General features: G+C 44.2%; 1 protein-coding gene and 1 pseudogene across 1 annotated transcript in view; one reads left to right on the forward strand and one right to left on the reverse strand.

Moving 5' to 3' along the window:
• Positions 1–8,573: 8,573 nt before the first annotated feature.
• Positions 8,574–9,493, reverse strand: LOC114627857 (annotated as a pseudogene).
• Positions 9,494–14,246: 4,753 nt separating this feature from the next.
• Positions 14,247–15,281, forward strand: part of Nmnat2 (nicotinamide nucleotide adenylyltransferase 2) — a 164,391-nt gene continuing 163,356 nt past the window's right edge. Inside the window, exon 1 of the mRNA XM_028775779.1 lies at positions 14,247–14,455. Coding sequence (XP_028631612.1) covers positions 14,371–14,455 — 85 coding nt within the window. The 5' untranslated portion in view covers positions 14,247–14,370. The remainder of the gene's footprint in view (positions 14,456–15,281) is intronic.

Consider the following 15,281-nt stretch of genomic DNA (forward strand, 5'->3'; position numbering starts at 1 on the left):
CAGAGGAAATTACTACCCAATAGGAGCTTCTTGCTCTCCCCTTCTCTAAATGTTCCCTCCTTGCAGCCTACTTAAAGTAGAAATGACCAGATGGTAAGTGTGAGAACTACAAGGAAGCCATGTGCAAGGTCACCAGGTCCCTCTGCAAAGAAGGTATCTCATTCACATGAGTCACAACTCCAATCATGCAAAGGATGTCTGCCTTCTAAATTTGTGTACACTGGGATCTGGTTTAGTCTCACTTTACCCTAGGGTCTTCTTTGAAAAGTCAAGAAGTGTTCAGACAGATTTTCAAGCAGAAAGTATTGGGCATCAAGTCACTTGCTTTCCTAGACTGTCACAGTGCTAAATTTTTTTATTCATCTAACATAAAGACTGTCTCCATTTTTGCTCCTTAGCTCCATGGACAGACACTAAGGCTTTTCCTCTTTGAGACTAGTCACAGAAAAAAAGGCAAAGACAGATATCTTCTAGTCCCAAGAAAAATGAGACTTTTTGTATCAGGACCCAGCAGCCTTTGTATTCAGGATATATACTCAGGATGCCTCTTATTTTGGCAGCCCAAATTTCTCAGTTTTTCCATACTCTTTTTATTGCTGCTTTGTTTTGTCTAAAGCAGAGTCTCACTATGTGGCTCAGGCTGGCTTTGAACTCTCAATTCACCATCCTCAACCTGACCACTGGGCTTACAGGTGTGCACTACCAAACCCAACCTCACTCAGTTAAAAACTAGCAGTAAGTTCTGTTGTCAGTCACTTACAGTAGGACTCTGGAACTTGGGTCTGACCAAAGTAAAGCCTTAAACGAGCCTTCATCTGTCCTCACATGCAGCATCCATACAGGGTTTGCTGACGCAGCTCACAGACCCAGTCATTGTAACGATACTGAGATGGTGAATGCACCTAAGCAGTGTGAGCTACACGTATTGCTACTCATGTCAATAGGGATGCACTATATTCTTTATTAAATTGTATATGTGTGTGATGTGCTTCTATGCAGTCATGATTAAGCTATGCTGTATATGTGGAGGTCAGAGGACAACTTTGTCGAGTAGGTGCTTTCCCTCCATCTTTATGTGGATTCCAAGTATCCACCTCTGGTCACTAGGTTTGTGTGACAATCATTTTTACTCATTGAGCCATCTCACCTGCCCCCACACTATTAATAATAGTAACTTATTACTAACTCCAAATCAGCTCTGCTATTCTCATGCAGAACCTTAGGGTGGCTTGATCATCTTCTTATTCTCTTTCTAGTCATTTCTATCATCTGCTTGATCCGTCCTTTCAAATGCCTCCATTCTCTGACTCTGAAACATACACACGCTTACATGTGTGCACACACAAACACTATAATTCTTTCATCCATCATCCTAGTTCCTGTTGATTGATTTTTTATTTGTCATACATTTATATTTCTAAAAGAACTGTATTTTCATACTTATCTTATCTGCATAAAAAGTAGATCTAGTAGACATAGCAATCAAGGGGGTGTGTCAGCTCAGGAAACAGACATAACTAGACATATCAATAAGAAAGGGATTAAAAACAATGAACTAAATGCCAATAAAAGGGATAAAGAAACTGAAATTATGTTTGAAGGGCACACGATAACAGCTACAGAAGTCAGTTGTCAAAACCGCCTCTCAGTGCTCATGACTTAGGCAGCTAGTGGCACACAGATGTTGACCTCAAACACATACCTACAACAGCGGTACAAAAATGATTTTCACCCATAATATCTTCTAATCTCATGCTAAGGCAATTCTCTGATAGGATCTAGTTAGTGTCCAGAAATCTAGCTGTAAAGGAGGTTGAGAAAGTTTCTAGCCGCTTAAAGTTCAAGAACAAATATAGGAGGCTCTGGGAATAGATGTTAACCTGTGTAATAAAAGGAACTCTAATTCCTTACAGATTGGGGACAACAAAACCATAGTCCAATGTGAGTCACCATCCTCTGCACCTGTGCTGTTGTGCCAGCTCCCCTGTCTCTATGCATTTCCCTGAGAAGACTGCTCAAGGAGAAATCCAAACTTAGGTGGTAGGCTGCCAAGTGTATCTCCTTGTTCCTGTTTTGATCCTTGTTCCTGTTTTTATTCCTGTTCCTGTTTGTGTTCCTGTTTTGTGGGGAGTATAAAAGGGAGCTATGCAGTTGAAAACATAGCATTTGGTTCTTCACCAGACGACTCCTTGTCTTTCTTTCTCTCGCCCTCAGCCCTCCGCCGATCCAAGGAACTCAGTCAGCTATGCTGGTGTAGCTGACAGTCCAATAGAGAACTTGAGGCCAGAAGGAAGTGGGTTCCCAGACTGCATGGTTCCAATTGACAGATTATTCCTGCATTTTCCTTAAGTTTTAATACACCTAACTCAGAAAAAGAATTTAAAAAAACAATATGCAAGGAATCTGGATCAAGAGTGATGATGATGATGATAACAATGATGACCACGATGGTATTTCATATTTATTAAACATGTTTTCAACAGTTTAAAACAACAGTTTTGAACTGTTACTGTGCACCAGACTGTGACAGACACTAGAGAGATAAAAGTGGTCAAAAGAGAAAAAAAAATTCCCGCAGGGTTTGGGAAAGTAGAATATTCAATGGCTTGTTTATTACTCAGGTTCAAGGCTAACCTCTGCCACTTACTATATTGCTTGAACAAGTTGCTCAGGGGCACCAGACGGGATTAAAGATGTGTGCCCCCATACCTGGCTCGTTTGTGTCATACCTGAGGACTGAATGCAGCTCCTTGTATGCTTAAAGTAAAGGGGTACAGGTGAAGTGGGAGACTATACAGATTGTAGGGGTAGTTTTTAACGTTCTTTAAAGAGGTTAACTCTGAGGAGACTTATGAACTACTGGAAAACTTAAAGGCAGAAGGTGGTATAATCTGACTCGTACCTTTGAAGATATTCCTCTGGCTGAAGTGTTGACAGGAGCTGAGAGTAAAGAAGAGTAACCAGACTTTACTGAAGAGGATTTGTGGAGTGGTAGAAAGATACAGCAGTATCATTCTGGAAGCAGTATCATTCAGCAGATGATTGGCTAAAAGCTCTGGGCTGTGGTCTGTATATTTTCCTGTATCTTTCCTTATTCCCTTTGTTACAATTTGTTCATCTAATCTCATCGTACTGATTTTTAAAGACACTGTTTCAGTTTATATTCAAGACTTGAAATCATAATCCTCCTACTTCAGCCATATTCCACCTGCTTTTATTTCAATTTATTCATTTTGTTTAGAATACAAAAATCCTTTAATAAGCTATTTTCTTAAGACAACAGTGCTGTCTTGTCTGCTTGTCTCTGAGAGCACATGCCCACATAATTATTTAACATTATTCCAATTTGAGGCTTTGGGTGGGGAAAAAGAAGGTGCATTTGCCTTGGTAGCCCTCAAATTCTGCAGTGTTGTTTAGAGACAGTGCCAAGGGCTAGAGTGGCTCAGCAGTTACAGGCATGTACTACTCCTGCAGAAGACTCAAGTTTCAGATTCCAGCACCCATGTCAGGCAGCTTACAGCAATCTATAACCCCAGCTCCAGGGGGATTTGACATCCTCTTCTGGAGTAACTGAACATATACACATACACACACACAAACACACACACACACACACACACAAACACACATGCACACTCACACACACACACACACACATAACTAAAGATAAAATACTTCTCATTGATTCTCTTTTAGGACAACCTTTCCATCCGAGCTTTTCTAAGTAGCCATCCCAAAGGACCACAAGGAGCACATGACATAAATCCTCACCATATTTCTTCAGGTTCCTGAACTACTTCATTGTAGAGTTTAATCTGGTGGTTTTGGAGCAGCAGAGATGGAAACAAATCCCTTATGCCCCCCATACAAGTGATGTGTGGAGGCAGAGCTATCTGGGAACACTGCAGAATGGACCAAGATGGTTGTGGGATGTGAGTTGAGCTGAAAGGATTCTCTCTAAAGAGACATCAAGGATGAGGAAGCCAGAGGTCACATTCAGTCTGGCCATAAAAAAACAAAAACCAAAAAACAAAACCCTCAAAGCATTCTTATGGAGCAGCAAGACAAGATTACAGAGAATAGAAGCAGACACTAGTTGTCTTAGTTAGGGTCATACTGCTGTGAACAGACACCATCACCAAGGCAACTCTTATAAGGACAACGTTTAATTGGGGCTGGCTTACAGAGGTTCAGTTCATCAAGGTAGAAATATGGCAGCACCCAGGCAGGCATGGTGCAGGAGGAGCTGAAAGTTCTACATCTTGTTTGAAAGGAAGGTAGAAGACTGGCTTCCAGGCAGCTAAGATGAGGGTCTTAAAGTTCATGCCCACAGTGACATAGTTCCTTCAACAAGGCCACACCTACCCCAACAAGGCCACGCCTTCAAATAGTGTCACTCCCCAGGCCAAGAGTATACAAACTATCACACTGGTACATGACATGTATGACATGTTAAAATACTCCAGATAAACACTTGCATCTTTGTGTGTCTCCAATACTGGAAAACTATAACAAAGCATCCTTCACTAGTCCATAACTGCATTTACCAAGGGTTGCTCCTTCCTTTTCCATCAACTCCTATCCTCCTTCCAAACCAGTAAGTCTCAGAGTATTTTTTTTCCTCTCCACAGAGTACCAGAGGTCCTTTTAAAACATATATTCTGGGACTGGAGAGATGGCTCAGCAGTTAAGAACACTATTTGCTTTTCCAGAGGACCTAGGTTCAATTCCAGCACCCACATGCGGCTCACAACTATCTGTAACTCAAGTCCCAGGGAATCTGATGCCATCTTCTGGCTTCCTAGAGAACCAGGCCCTATGTGTGGTGCACAGACATATATGCAGGCAAAACACCGTACACATAGGATACATTTAAAAATAACCCAATTGTTTCAAATTTTAAATTTTATTTTTGTAAAAAATAACCCAACTGTTTTTTTAAATTTATTTTCATGTGTGTGTGTGTGCATGTGTGCATGTGTGTGTGTACACATGCACACACATGAGAGAGAGAGAGAGAGAGAGAGAGAGAGAGAGAGAGAGAGAGAGAGAGCAGAGAGAGCACATATACATATCTACACACAGAAATACAGGTGCCTAAAGAGGCTAGAAAATAGTATCAGATCTCACAGAGCTGGAATGATAGTGAGCTGCTTAATGTAAGTTGAATGTAGGTTCCCTGGAAGAGTGGAACACGCCTGCACTTGCTGGGCCATCTCTTTAGCTTGGTACTAAAATTTCCTAATATCAACCAGATGCTTTCTAGTTTTGATTATGCTTTGATAATTGCAGTTTGCTTTCTCCTTTTTGTGACACTGGGGACATAATTTTGCCAAGCTCTTTTGCTCTTTCAGTACTGTTCAGTCTAAATTCTTTGGATGAAGTTGTTCTGCCTTCCTGATAAGGTTGATCAATTAGAATATTTCCTCTTTATACTCACAGGGTCTGATCGGGGATGGCACACATTCAGGTCAACACTAAGCAGTCTCTCTTGAGATCCTTTTAGGCTTATTACTTTTGTTTATGAGCATGCGTATGGTTCTCTCTCTCTCTCTCTCTCTCTCTCTCTCTCTCTCTCTCTCTCTCTGTGTGTGTGTGTGTGTGTGTGTGTGTGTGTGTGTGTGTGCACATCAGCACAAGTTCCTGTGGAAACTAGAGAAGTTATCAGGTCCTCATGAAGCTGAAGTTATAAGCTGTTGTTAGCCACTGAATATGGGCGCTGGAAATTATACTCAGGGTCCTCTGGAAGATCAGCAAATGCTCTTAACCACCGAGCCATGTCTTCAGCCCCTTCCTGGAGAATTTTGCTCTTGTTCTTGGGAGAGATGCTCTCAGTGCCCATGAGAACGTGACATGACCCACATAAGGAAAATGCTATGCAAGGCTGTCAGTAGTCATCTTGCTCTGATATGGAGGTCTTGCATCTGAGAATAAAGCAGTTCTAGAGGAAAGCAAGCTAGAGAGGCAGAGAGATAGAAACAGAGACTTGCGATTATGTAGACCCCAGCGAGGTATAGGAACAAACCTCAGCACTTGGGATGCAGATGCAGGGGGATGCTCTACACATACGGAGCTTCAGGTTAATCTGGGTTGCAGAGTTAGAGCTTACCTTAAGTAAAATCTCACACACACAAATGGCTATTTGAGCCTTTGTGCCTAAAGCTAGAAATAACCTTTAGATTGTCCAGTCCCATAGACCAAAATTCCCTCTTTGGTTTAAACTTTCAATTTCTGCTACTTGCTTCTGAAATTGTTCTGCATAATACAAGGAGATAAAAATCTGGAAGCGTGCAGTCACTAAGTTTGTTCTGCCTCATTCCAGCCATAGGAAGAGTATAAATTCTGAAGTCCAAGACCGGTAGGTTGAGGAGTGATGCAATTTTCTTACTACTCCATTTCCTTGGCAGTAAATCTCGTGACTATGACAAGCTACCATTGTGGCTCAGTGGCCCTGGTAGTGTTATAATATGCATGGAGTCATTGGGTGAAGTTATAGGTTAGGCCTGACTTAACTGTATCACAAGTATTGACTGAGTGGGGAAAAAATGCTTTGTATTTTAAGTTCTCTGTCCTTTATTTACTACTCCCTTGAGTCTGTGTTTTGCATTATGGTAACTTAAAGGCAGGAGGCAGAGATATTCTCAGACGACATTTCAGGGAATAATTTTACTCCTTAATCAATGATATTTCTTTCCAAGTCTCTTGGAACTGATTTCTTTAGCTCCATTTCTGCACTTGGGAAAATAGAAATATCAGTATTTTCAGCCTCCTGGTGAAGTGATGTTCGTATTATCCCAGATATCTGAGAAAAGCGGGAGAGAGGAGACTGGCAGATCCCTCATTTGATGAAGAAACGTATTAGTAGCAGACAGTGATTGTTATACAGACTTTCCCCCTTTCGCTGTAGGAAGCAATAGTGCTGTGTTTAAAACTGGTGACCGGGTTTTAAATTTAGGAACATAGTTCATTTGTGATATGGGATTTGAACCATTAGAAAAATTGACCAGCCTGAGTGAGCTCTGAGGTGGAGTTTGGAGCTGGAGAATCTTGCTATAGGAACATTTTATCACGTGAATGAAATAATGGTGTTTGCTTGTAGAGAAACTGGGGTGGGGGCAAGGACGGTGACAATCCTATTAGCCTTCCCCATGCAAAGAAGTCCCATAAAGGAAAGGGTGAACTTCAGAGAACCCTAAAAGTCATAGCTTTCTCAGAATCGCATTTCCCTTTCTACCAGAAAAACACACGTTTAGTTCCTGGTCCCAGGAACTGAGTGAGCCCCGTTTTGAGTACACCTGTTTGCTCTCATTGCAAGAGATGATTCTCAGTATCATTTTGGCAGTCAGCTTCATAAACACGGAGTTATCTGTAATGAGAAATGTGCAATAAGACTGGAAAGAAGGCACACGCCGCTCTCTCAGAGGAGCAGAATGCAGTTTCCAGCTCCCATGTCCAGCGGCTCATAGCAACCTGAACTCCAGCTCCAGGGGGATCCGATGCCTTTTGGCCTTCATGGGGACCAATACTCACATGCACAAATATGCACACATTTATAATTAAGAATAAAATAAACCTTAAGAAACAGTTTAAAAAAGAAAATATATAATAATTTTCAATAGATAAACAAGGAGATGAATGAGCACATATGAGCTGACTTTACCCATGCATATTTCATGCCAAACTTAATGGATACACAAGCCTGCCCACCAGAGTTCGGATTTACAATAGGAAAGTGCGGGGTGAATGAGCTTCCTGGAGCCATTAGGAGGCTCACCTGTTTGAAATGGACTGCAAGGCAGGCAATGGGATAGTGACTGACTGACTCCTTTTTAGCCTAAAGCAATTCCCAGCTGCCAGAAAGTTGAAATATTAGAGCAAATTATACCACCTAAGTTAAAATGAGTGCCCTAGGAATAGAGCACTATAAATATTAAGATATATTCATTATGCAAGAAGCTGCATTCTATATTTTCCCCATTTCTGTATCTTAATAACCAGTGTTGAAATCACCATTACCGTTAATGTCTTCGGCTATTTACTTCCACTGGTTGAAACACAAATTATTGGCACATCCTCAAAGCCATTCCCTTCTGATTGTTTCTTCCAGAAGCATCCTTTATAGCTATCAATAGGAAAAAAAAAAGCCACTTAAAAACCATAGGTGTTTTATATCTAAGAATTTTGCAATCTGGTGTAACACTGACAATATGCCTCAAGCAAAACCAAATCAACAAAGAGCCAACTACTCTTTACTCACTTTTCTGACCCACATCGAAATTCACAGAGCATGCAGCATAGTATCCATCTTAGAGCTAATAGTGTGAAATTATTATTATTATTATTATTATTATTATTATTTGTTTTTTCGAGACAGGGTTTCTCTATGTAGTCCTGGCTGTCCTGGAACTCACTCGGTAGAACAGGCTGGCCTCGAACTCAGAAATCCGCCTGCCTCTGCCTCCCAAGTGCTGGGATTAAAGGCGTGTGCCACCACCGCCCGGCATGAAATTATTTTTTAACAGACTTAATTCATTTATCTTTCTTGTATAAAAACCCTTACGTGATAGCCACAGCTAGAGCCTAGGTCTCTGAACAGTGTGGGTTTTCACAAGATGATCAGTGAATTTCTGATAAGGAGACTTGGTGAACAGTCTCTTTCCAAAGGTCAGGGGTCAGGTAACTGTGGGTCTTGGAGATGGCATCAAAGGTGGCCTTGGCAAAGTTGCCCAGGGTGGCAGTGCAGCCTCTGGCTGAAGTGTAGCAGTCATCTATACCAGCCATCCTTAGTAGCTTCTTGGGCACAGGAGCAGAGACAATGCCAATGCCTCTGGGGGCAGGGATGAGACGCACCAGCACAGAGCCACAGAGGCCAATCACCTTGCATGGAACAGTGTGGGGCTTGCCAATCTTGTTTCTCCAGTATCTTCTTCTCATAGGGAACAACGGAAAGCTTGGCCAAGATGAGGGCCCTCGGATGGCAGTGGCAACCTCTTTGGAGCAGTTAACACCGTGACCAATGTGACCATTGTAGTCCCCAAAAGTGACAAAAGCCTAGAATCTAGTCCACTGGCCAGCCCGAGTCTGCTTCTGCACTGGCATGATTTTCGGAACCTCATCCTTTAGAGATGCACCGAGGAAAAAGTCAGTAATCTAAGACTCCTTAATGGGCAGGGAGAACAGGTAGATCTCCAAAGACTTGATCTTTTATTTATTTATTTATTTATTTATTTATTTATTTATTTATTTATTTTGAGACAGGGTTTCTCTGTGTAGCCCTGGCTGTCCTGGAACTCACTCTGTAGACCATGCTAGCCTCGAACTCTCGAACTCAGAAATCCGCCTGCCTCTGCCTCCCAAGTGCTGGGATTAAAGGCGTGCGCCACCACCGCCCGGCCAAAGACATGATCTTAATGTCCTTAAGCAGACGGCCCAGCGTGGTGACCTGGAACCACTCCTTGTCTTCAACCTCTACGAGCCCCGTGGCCTCCACCATGGTCCCTGTGGTAAGATCACTGCCGCTGCGGAATCCTCCGGAATCCTCCAAGGAAGCCACTGGCGGCTTCCTAATCCTGGGCCCCGGGGTCCTCCGGGCCCTCCCGCTGCATCAGCATCATCCACCATTTGGTATTTTCACGAAAAAGAAGCGTGTGAAATTATTTTTAATGTGTTTGTCTGGCAGGATCTGGGCAATCTTACTACATGTTATAGTAGTGATTTCAACAACCTAGAAATAGGTACCATTCCACTTGAGAAAATAAAGGGTTAGCGATGAAGGATTTGCCCAAAGCCATATAATTAGCAAGTGGCTGAGCCAGCCAGCCACATCTTACCCTCTGTTTTCCCTTTCCTTGTTTTCTAGGCAGAGTTTCGTGCATTCCGGAGCTGGCCTAAGCTCTGCACCCTGTATGTATATCACATCCAGTTTATGTCGTACTCGGTAGCAAACCCAGCATTCATGCACCCAGATGGGAACCCTACCAACTGAGTTAGATCCTTATCCCCAGCCTGCAGGTCTTCACATTCTATCTCAGGAACCGTATTAGGCATATATGAACATGTGCAAGAATATGAAGAGTGAAAGAGACTACTACAAAGTCAGTAAGATGACAAGGGCGTTTCACAGAAGCCCGATGAGCTGTGTTCCTCCCCCAGAACCCACATGGTAGATGGAGGGAACTCATCCCCATGAGCCGTCCTTGGGTTTTTACACGCACGCCTTGCACCTCCTCAATAAATAAATAAATGTAAATAAATGAATAATAAATGTAAACTGTTAATTATTTGTAAAAAAGAACTTTAAATTGAAAGGAGACACTATTATGTTCACACTCTACGTTTAGAATCTAAGCTGTTATTTAAGACATAGCCTACAAGACTGAAAATGTGTTTATTGAATTGTATTACAAACTTGCTTTCTGAGGGCCTAGAGAGTTGGCTCAGCAGCTTAAAGCATTGGATGCTCTTCAGGGGACCCAGGTTCAATTCCCAGCATCCACACAGTGGCTCACAGAAGAGTGTAACACTTATTCCAGGGCATATGATACCCTCTTGTGATCTCCACAGGGACCACGTACACATATGATGAACAAACATACATGCAAGGCAAAACATTCATACAGTGAAAGTAAATAAAGAGTTTTTTTTTTAAATTTAAGTAGGGGTCATAGTGACATATACCTTTAATCCCAGCACTCTGCAGGCAGAGGCAGACAGATCTCTGTGAGTTCAAATCCAGCCTGGCTTACAGAGTGAGTTCAGTGAGAGTGGAATTCAGTATAGCCAGGGCTACACCCTGAGACCCTGTCTCGAAAACAAAACAGAACAAAAAAAAAAAAAAGAAAAGAAAAAACAAGCCACCACCAACTTCGCTCCAGACGCTGCTAACCAGTCTCCTTAACTGACAGTCAGTATCCGCTCAGCGTTTTACCTATATCACCAATGGCCAGCACATCTTTGTGTGTCAAGGACCAATAAATGGGCTCAGCTGGGAAAGGTGCTTGTCATACAAGCCTGGGAACTTGAATTTGATCCTTGAACCCACAGGAAGGCAGAAGGAGGGAACAATTTTAACCACACACCACTACCACCACCACTGTTGCCGCCGCCGCCACCACCACCACCACCACCACCATCGTTATAGTATCATATAATGAAATGAAGCTGGTAGCTGGACATAGCAGCTCACGCCTGTAATCCTAGCCCTGGGGAACAGGAGGCAGGAGTATCAGGAGATCAAGATCATCCATCCTCAGATCCACAGCAGTTCAAGGCAAGCTTGAATCTACACTAGCTTGGAATATAGCAGCTGTCTGAACTCAGACCATTTGTTTCTCTGTGCCTGTATATGCAGCTCCCTAAAATGGGGTGCACCTAGAGACTTATAAAATGTGAAGTAAATTAAACAGTGCACAGTCCCAGGTTTCTGGATGCATAATGACCATAGTCACCGTTATTAATTTGTTGTGCTCTGGGCTGATTCTGAGGGCCTCCTGTCTGTTCTCTGTGTCTACTTCTGCCTAGGTGACCTCATTCGATCCCATGACTTTAAAAATAATCTATACTGGCAACTCCAAAATGTATGTCTCCTGCCAAACCGATCTCTGCAAATGTGAGCCAGTTCATGTCACTTTTCCCTTCAAAATCACTGCTAGGGCTTCCCATCTCTCTGGCCGAAACAGTCGGGAGCCCCGCCGAGAGCCTGTGAGAGGCTCTGTGCACCCTGTCCTACTTTGCAGACCATTCCTCAACTCTTTCCGTATTCTTTCTTTTTCAGCCACGCTGCGGTTGTACGTTGAACACCGCTAAAGGGTCTTGCTCCTCAGACCCTTTCTACTTCCCATTCTGTCTTGTGTGCCCATCCCCAAAGGTTCATGCACCGTGACCCTTTCTGTGACTGAAGTTCCTGCTCAGACACTGTCTCAGCACAGAGCCTGCCTGCCCCTGACCACACCCCCACCCCACCCCCGTTTCTTTCCTTGCTTTACGTTTCTATAAGATCCGTTTATTAATTTTTTTTTTTTTTTTTTTTTTTTTTTTTTGGTTTTTCGAGACTGGGTTTCTCTGTGTAGCCCTGGTTGTCCTGGAACTCACTCTGTAGACCAGGCTGGCCTCGAACTCAGAAATCCGCCTGCCTCTGCTTCCCAAGTGCTGGGATTAAAGGCGTCGCCGCCACCACCACCCAGCCTATTCATTTTTTTTAATGGTCTGTTGTTTTCGCCTAGAGTGTGAACTGAATGAAAGCAACAGCCTCATCTTGTTCACAACCCCTAAGTCAGTGCTTGATAGATGGCAGGCATTCAATAAATATTTATTGCTTAATTATAATTATGTTAATTGCCCAGCTTCTGACATCTCTTGTTCTTTCTACCTCACTCCTTTGCATCTTGTGTTAGAGAAGACACAAACTTCTGTATGCATTATACTGGTTCTTAAGACTCTTATATTGAAACCAGAAACTTTGGGGTCAGTGCTTTGGCTTATAAGGTAAAGCAGAAGTCACCGAGGCTGATGACCTGAGTTCTATCCTAGGGACCCACACTTAGAGAGGAGAGAAATGACAGCTGAAGGTTGTCCTCTGAGCTCTGTGGTAGTGCTTTAATGTGTGTGTGTGTGTGTGTGTACACACTTGCACACATACAAAGTAATAAGCTAGAAAACTTTTCCATAGTAGGAGCTGATTTACTACTCAGCAGAAATGAAGAAATAGGTACTGCATACCTGCCACAAACTCTTAGATAAGAAATAACGAGTGGGGCCACTGTGGTGGCTGAAGAGGCAAAGGCACTGGCTCCCAAGGCCGAAGGCCTGGGTTCAACCCCTGGAACCCACAAGCAGGAGAGAGCTGACTCTTGCAAGGAACTGTTAGTGACTCAAAGTCCAAGAAAGCAGTACTTGTGCTTCTGAATCACTAAGCTAATTGCTGGTTCTGTAATGTGTCCAAACAGAACAGCTGACCCATCTTTAACCTTTCTTTCCCCTATTCATTTTTCTGAGTCTTAGCCCGTTCATTTACTAAACTCAGATTTTAAGGCGTTTTCCTGGACGTCTCTATATCCCATCCATCTGTAAAGACTAAAAGCTAAAAAATCTACGTTATCTATCCTGCCGCTGCCTCATCTCCTCCCTGCTGTCCCAGGACAGGACCACCTGTCTGAGGCTGCCAGCTTCCTCTCACAGTCTCATCTTCCCCTTGACTCTTCCTCCCAACAGTCAGAGATCTCATAAAAATGTCAATTACACTCTCTCTCTGGTTAAAGACTTCAATGGCCTCCTTTTGTTATTCCACTGTAAGTTAGCGACTCATAAAAACTTCTGGCCCATTATCCGAGCCCCTGTGATGATGACTGGGGCATACTTCTCTACTACTGTTTGCCCACCTGTCTGGGACTTCTGTATATGAGCCTCCTTTCATATTCTAAAGCACAGGAACCCCTACCCTGTCCCCACATCTCTGCACTAACAACTCCTTGTCTAAATGGGCCTGCCTTATATGCCATTTAAGCCAGAGAGGCTTTCTCAGACTCTTTGTCCAATCTGCTCTGTCAAACAGTGAGTTAATTCAGTTATCATTCGGGGTCCATAACACCATCCAATAGCGAGCATCCAGAAATAAGCAGAGAGTGGCGACTGTCTCAACTTAGCTGATGTAGGAATTTCCTCATACCTAGCCTTACTCATTTCCCATTCATATCCACTCAAACCTATAATTCAACCCACACAGAGGACCAAGACTAACAGAAGGGCTTTCTTAGTAACCACAGGTCAAGATTTAGATTCCAGTCAATAGTTTAGAATCCCTAAATAAGGGAGGAAAACAAAACATCCGAAATGAACACTACTGAAAATAAAAACTGCCATTTATCACTTAAAATATTAAAGGCCATGAGAAAGAAAATTCATAAAATCAAACATTTTCGAAGTCAGATATGTTAGAGAATATAGACAGGGAGCGAAAAAGTGAGGCAGGAAAACGAAATTTGACAGAGAGAGGACATAGCCAGTAACAAGCTATAAGCATGCAAGGTTCTGGGTTTGGGTACCACTTCTTGCCTTGTAAACTAAGATGCAGTGAGGTGGGATGGGGAGGGTAGAAATGATAGGGTCGGACACCAGGATCAGTGACGCAAACGAAGCTAGAGAGGAAGTAGGACTGAGCAGAGCCAAGGAGAGAGCAATACAAAAGCGCTTCGGATCTAGCCGGAGTGGCAAGCGTTAAAGGGAGGCGGGGAGTGACGCGGTTTGCGTCTAGAGCGGCTCCTTGGAGTCCACAGCATCCACTGCCGGAGCCTCGCCTTCCTTTCTCCGTCTGCAGACATAACGAGACACAAAAAGAGGCAACCCCTGGATCAGTGCGAGGGACCTATTCCCATCATGACCGAGACCACAAAGACCCACGTTATTCTGCTGGCCTGCGGCAGCTTCAATCCCATCACTAAAGGGCACATTCAGATGTTCGGTGAGTCCTCCCGCCCACCCCGGAGGCTGCTTCCGCTGCTCTACTCTCGCCAATATCAGGGTTTTCCTGGGCGATTGAGCAGGAAGGGGTGCGCCCCTCCGGAGGGGTGCGCCCGCTGATCCGGCTGGTGCCAGGTCAGCCCTAGCTATCCCCGCTAACACCAGCCGACGCAAACTGCGTTTTTTTTTTCCAGGCTTCCCTAGCCTGGGGCCAGATCGCCTCGCCGAGGGCCAGGATGGGGGAGGTGCGGGGCTGGGGGTGAGTGTCCTCTGGGGCGGGGTGGGGGCTCCAGGTTAGAGCCCTAGAGTGCGGTGGTTTGAGTACTTGGCGCGCAAGGGTGGGGATAGGGGCAGAGGTTGGGATGCGAAGAAGGGAGGAGAGGGGCTGGAGATAACGTGTGTTTGTTTAGGATGGTCAGAAAGCTCGAAGGAGTTAAATGTGCCTCGGAGACACAAACACTCGCACACGACACACCAGTGGCAGGGACTGGGGCTTCAAGGAGACTATTACTGGGCTTGGTTGACAGTTCCGGGAGGCGCAACGGACAATGTTTGGGGATTGTAGCCTGGTGGCTCAGAGCGGTGGATGCTAGCTGATGGCGAGGGAGGGGTACCGCTGCCCTGCCGAGGTTTGGCTCCCGGAGTCTTGGAAAGGGGAGGGGGCGGGGCGGCTGCTCCGGGAGGTGGTCCACGAGCCGGTGATCAGGATCCGGGCCCAAGTTGGCCAAGGCGGCGATGGCACTCGGCATCCTTGCGGTGTGAGTGTGAGGATGGATGTTTGGATGTGCGTGAGAGCTCGTGTATGGGGTAGGGACGCGTCTTCACGA

This window comes from Grammomys surdaster, unplaced genomic scaffold (genome assembly GCF_004785775.1).
Source record: "Grammomys surdaster isolate TR1022 unplaced genomic scaffold, NIH_TR_1.0 259, whole genome shotgun sequence".
Lineage (NCBI taxonomy): Eukaryota > Metazoa > Chordata > Mammalia > Rodentia > Muridae > Grammomys > Grammomys surdaster.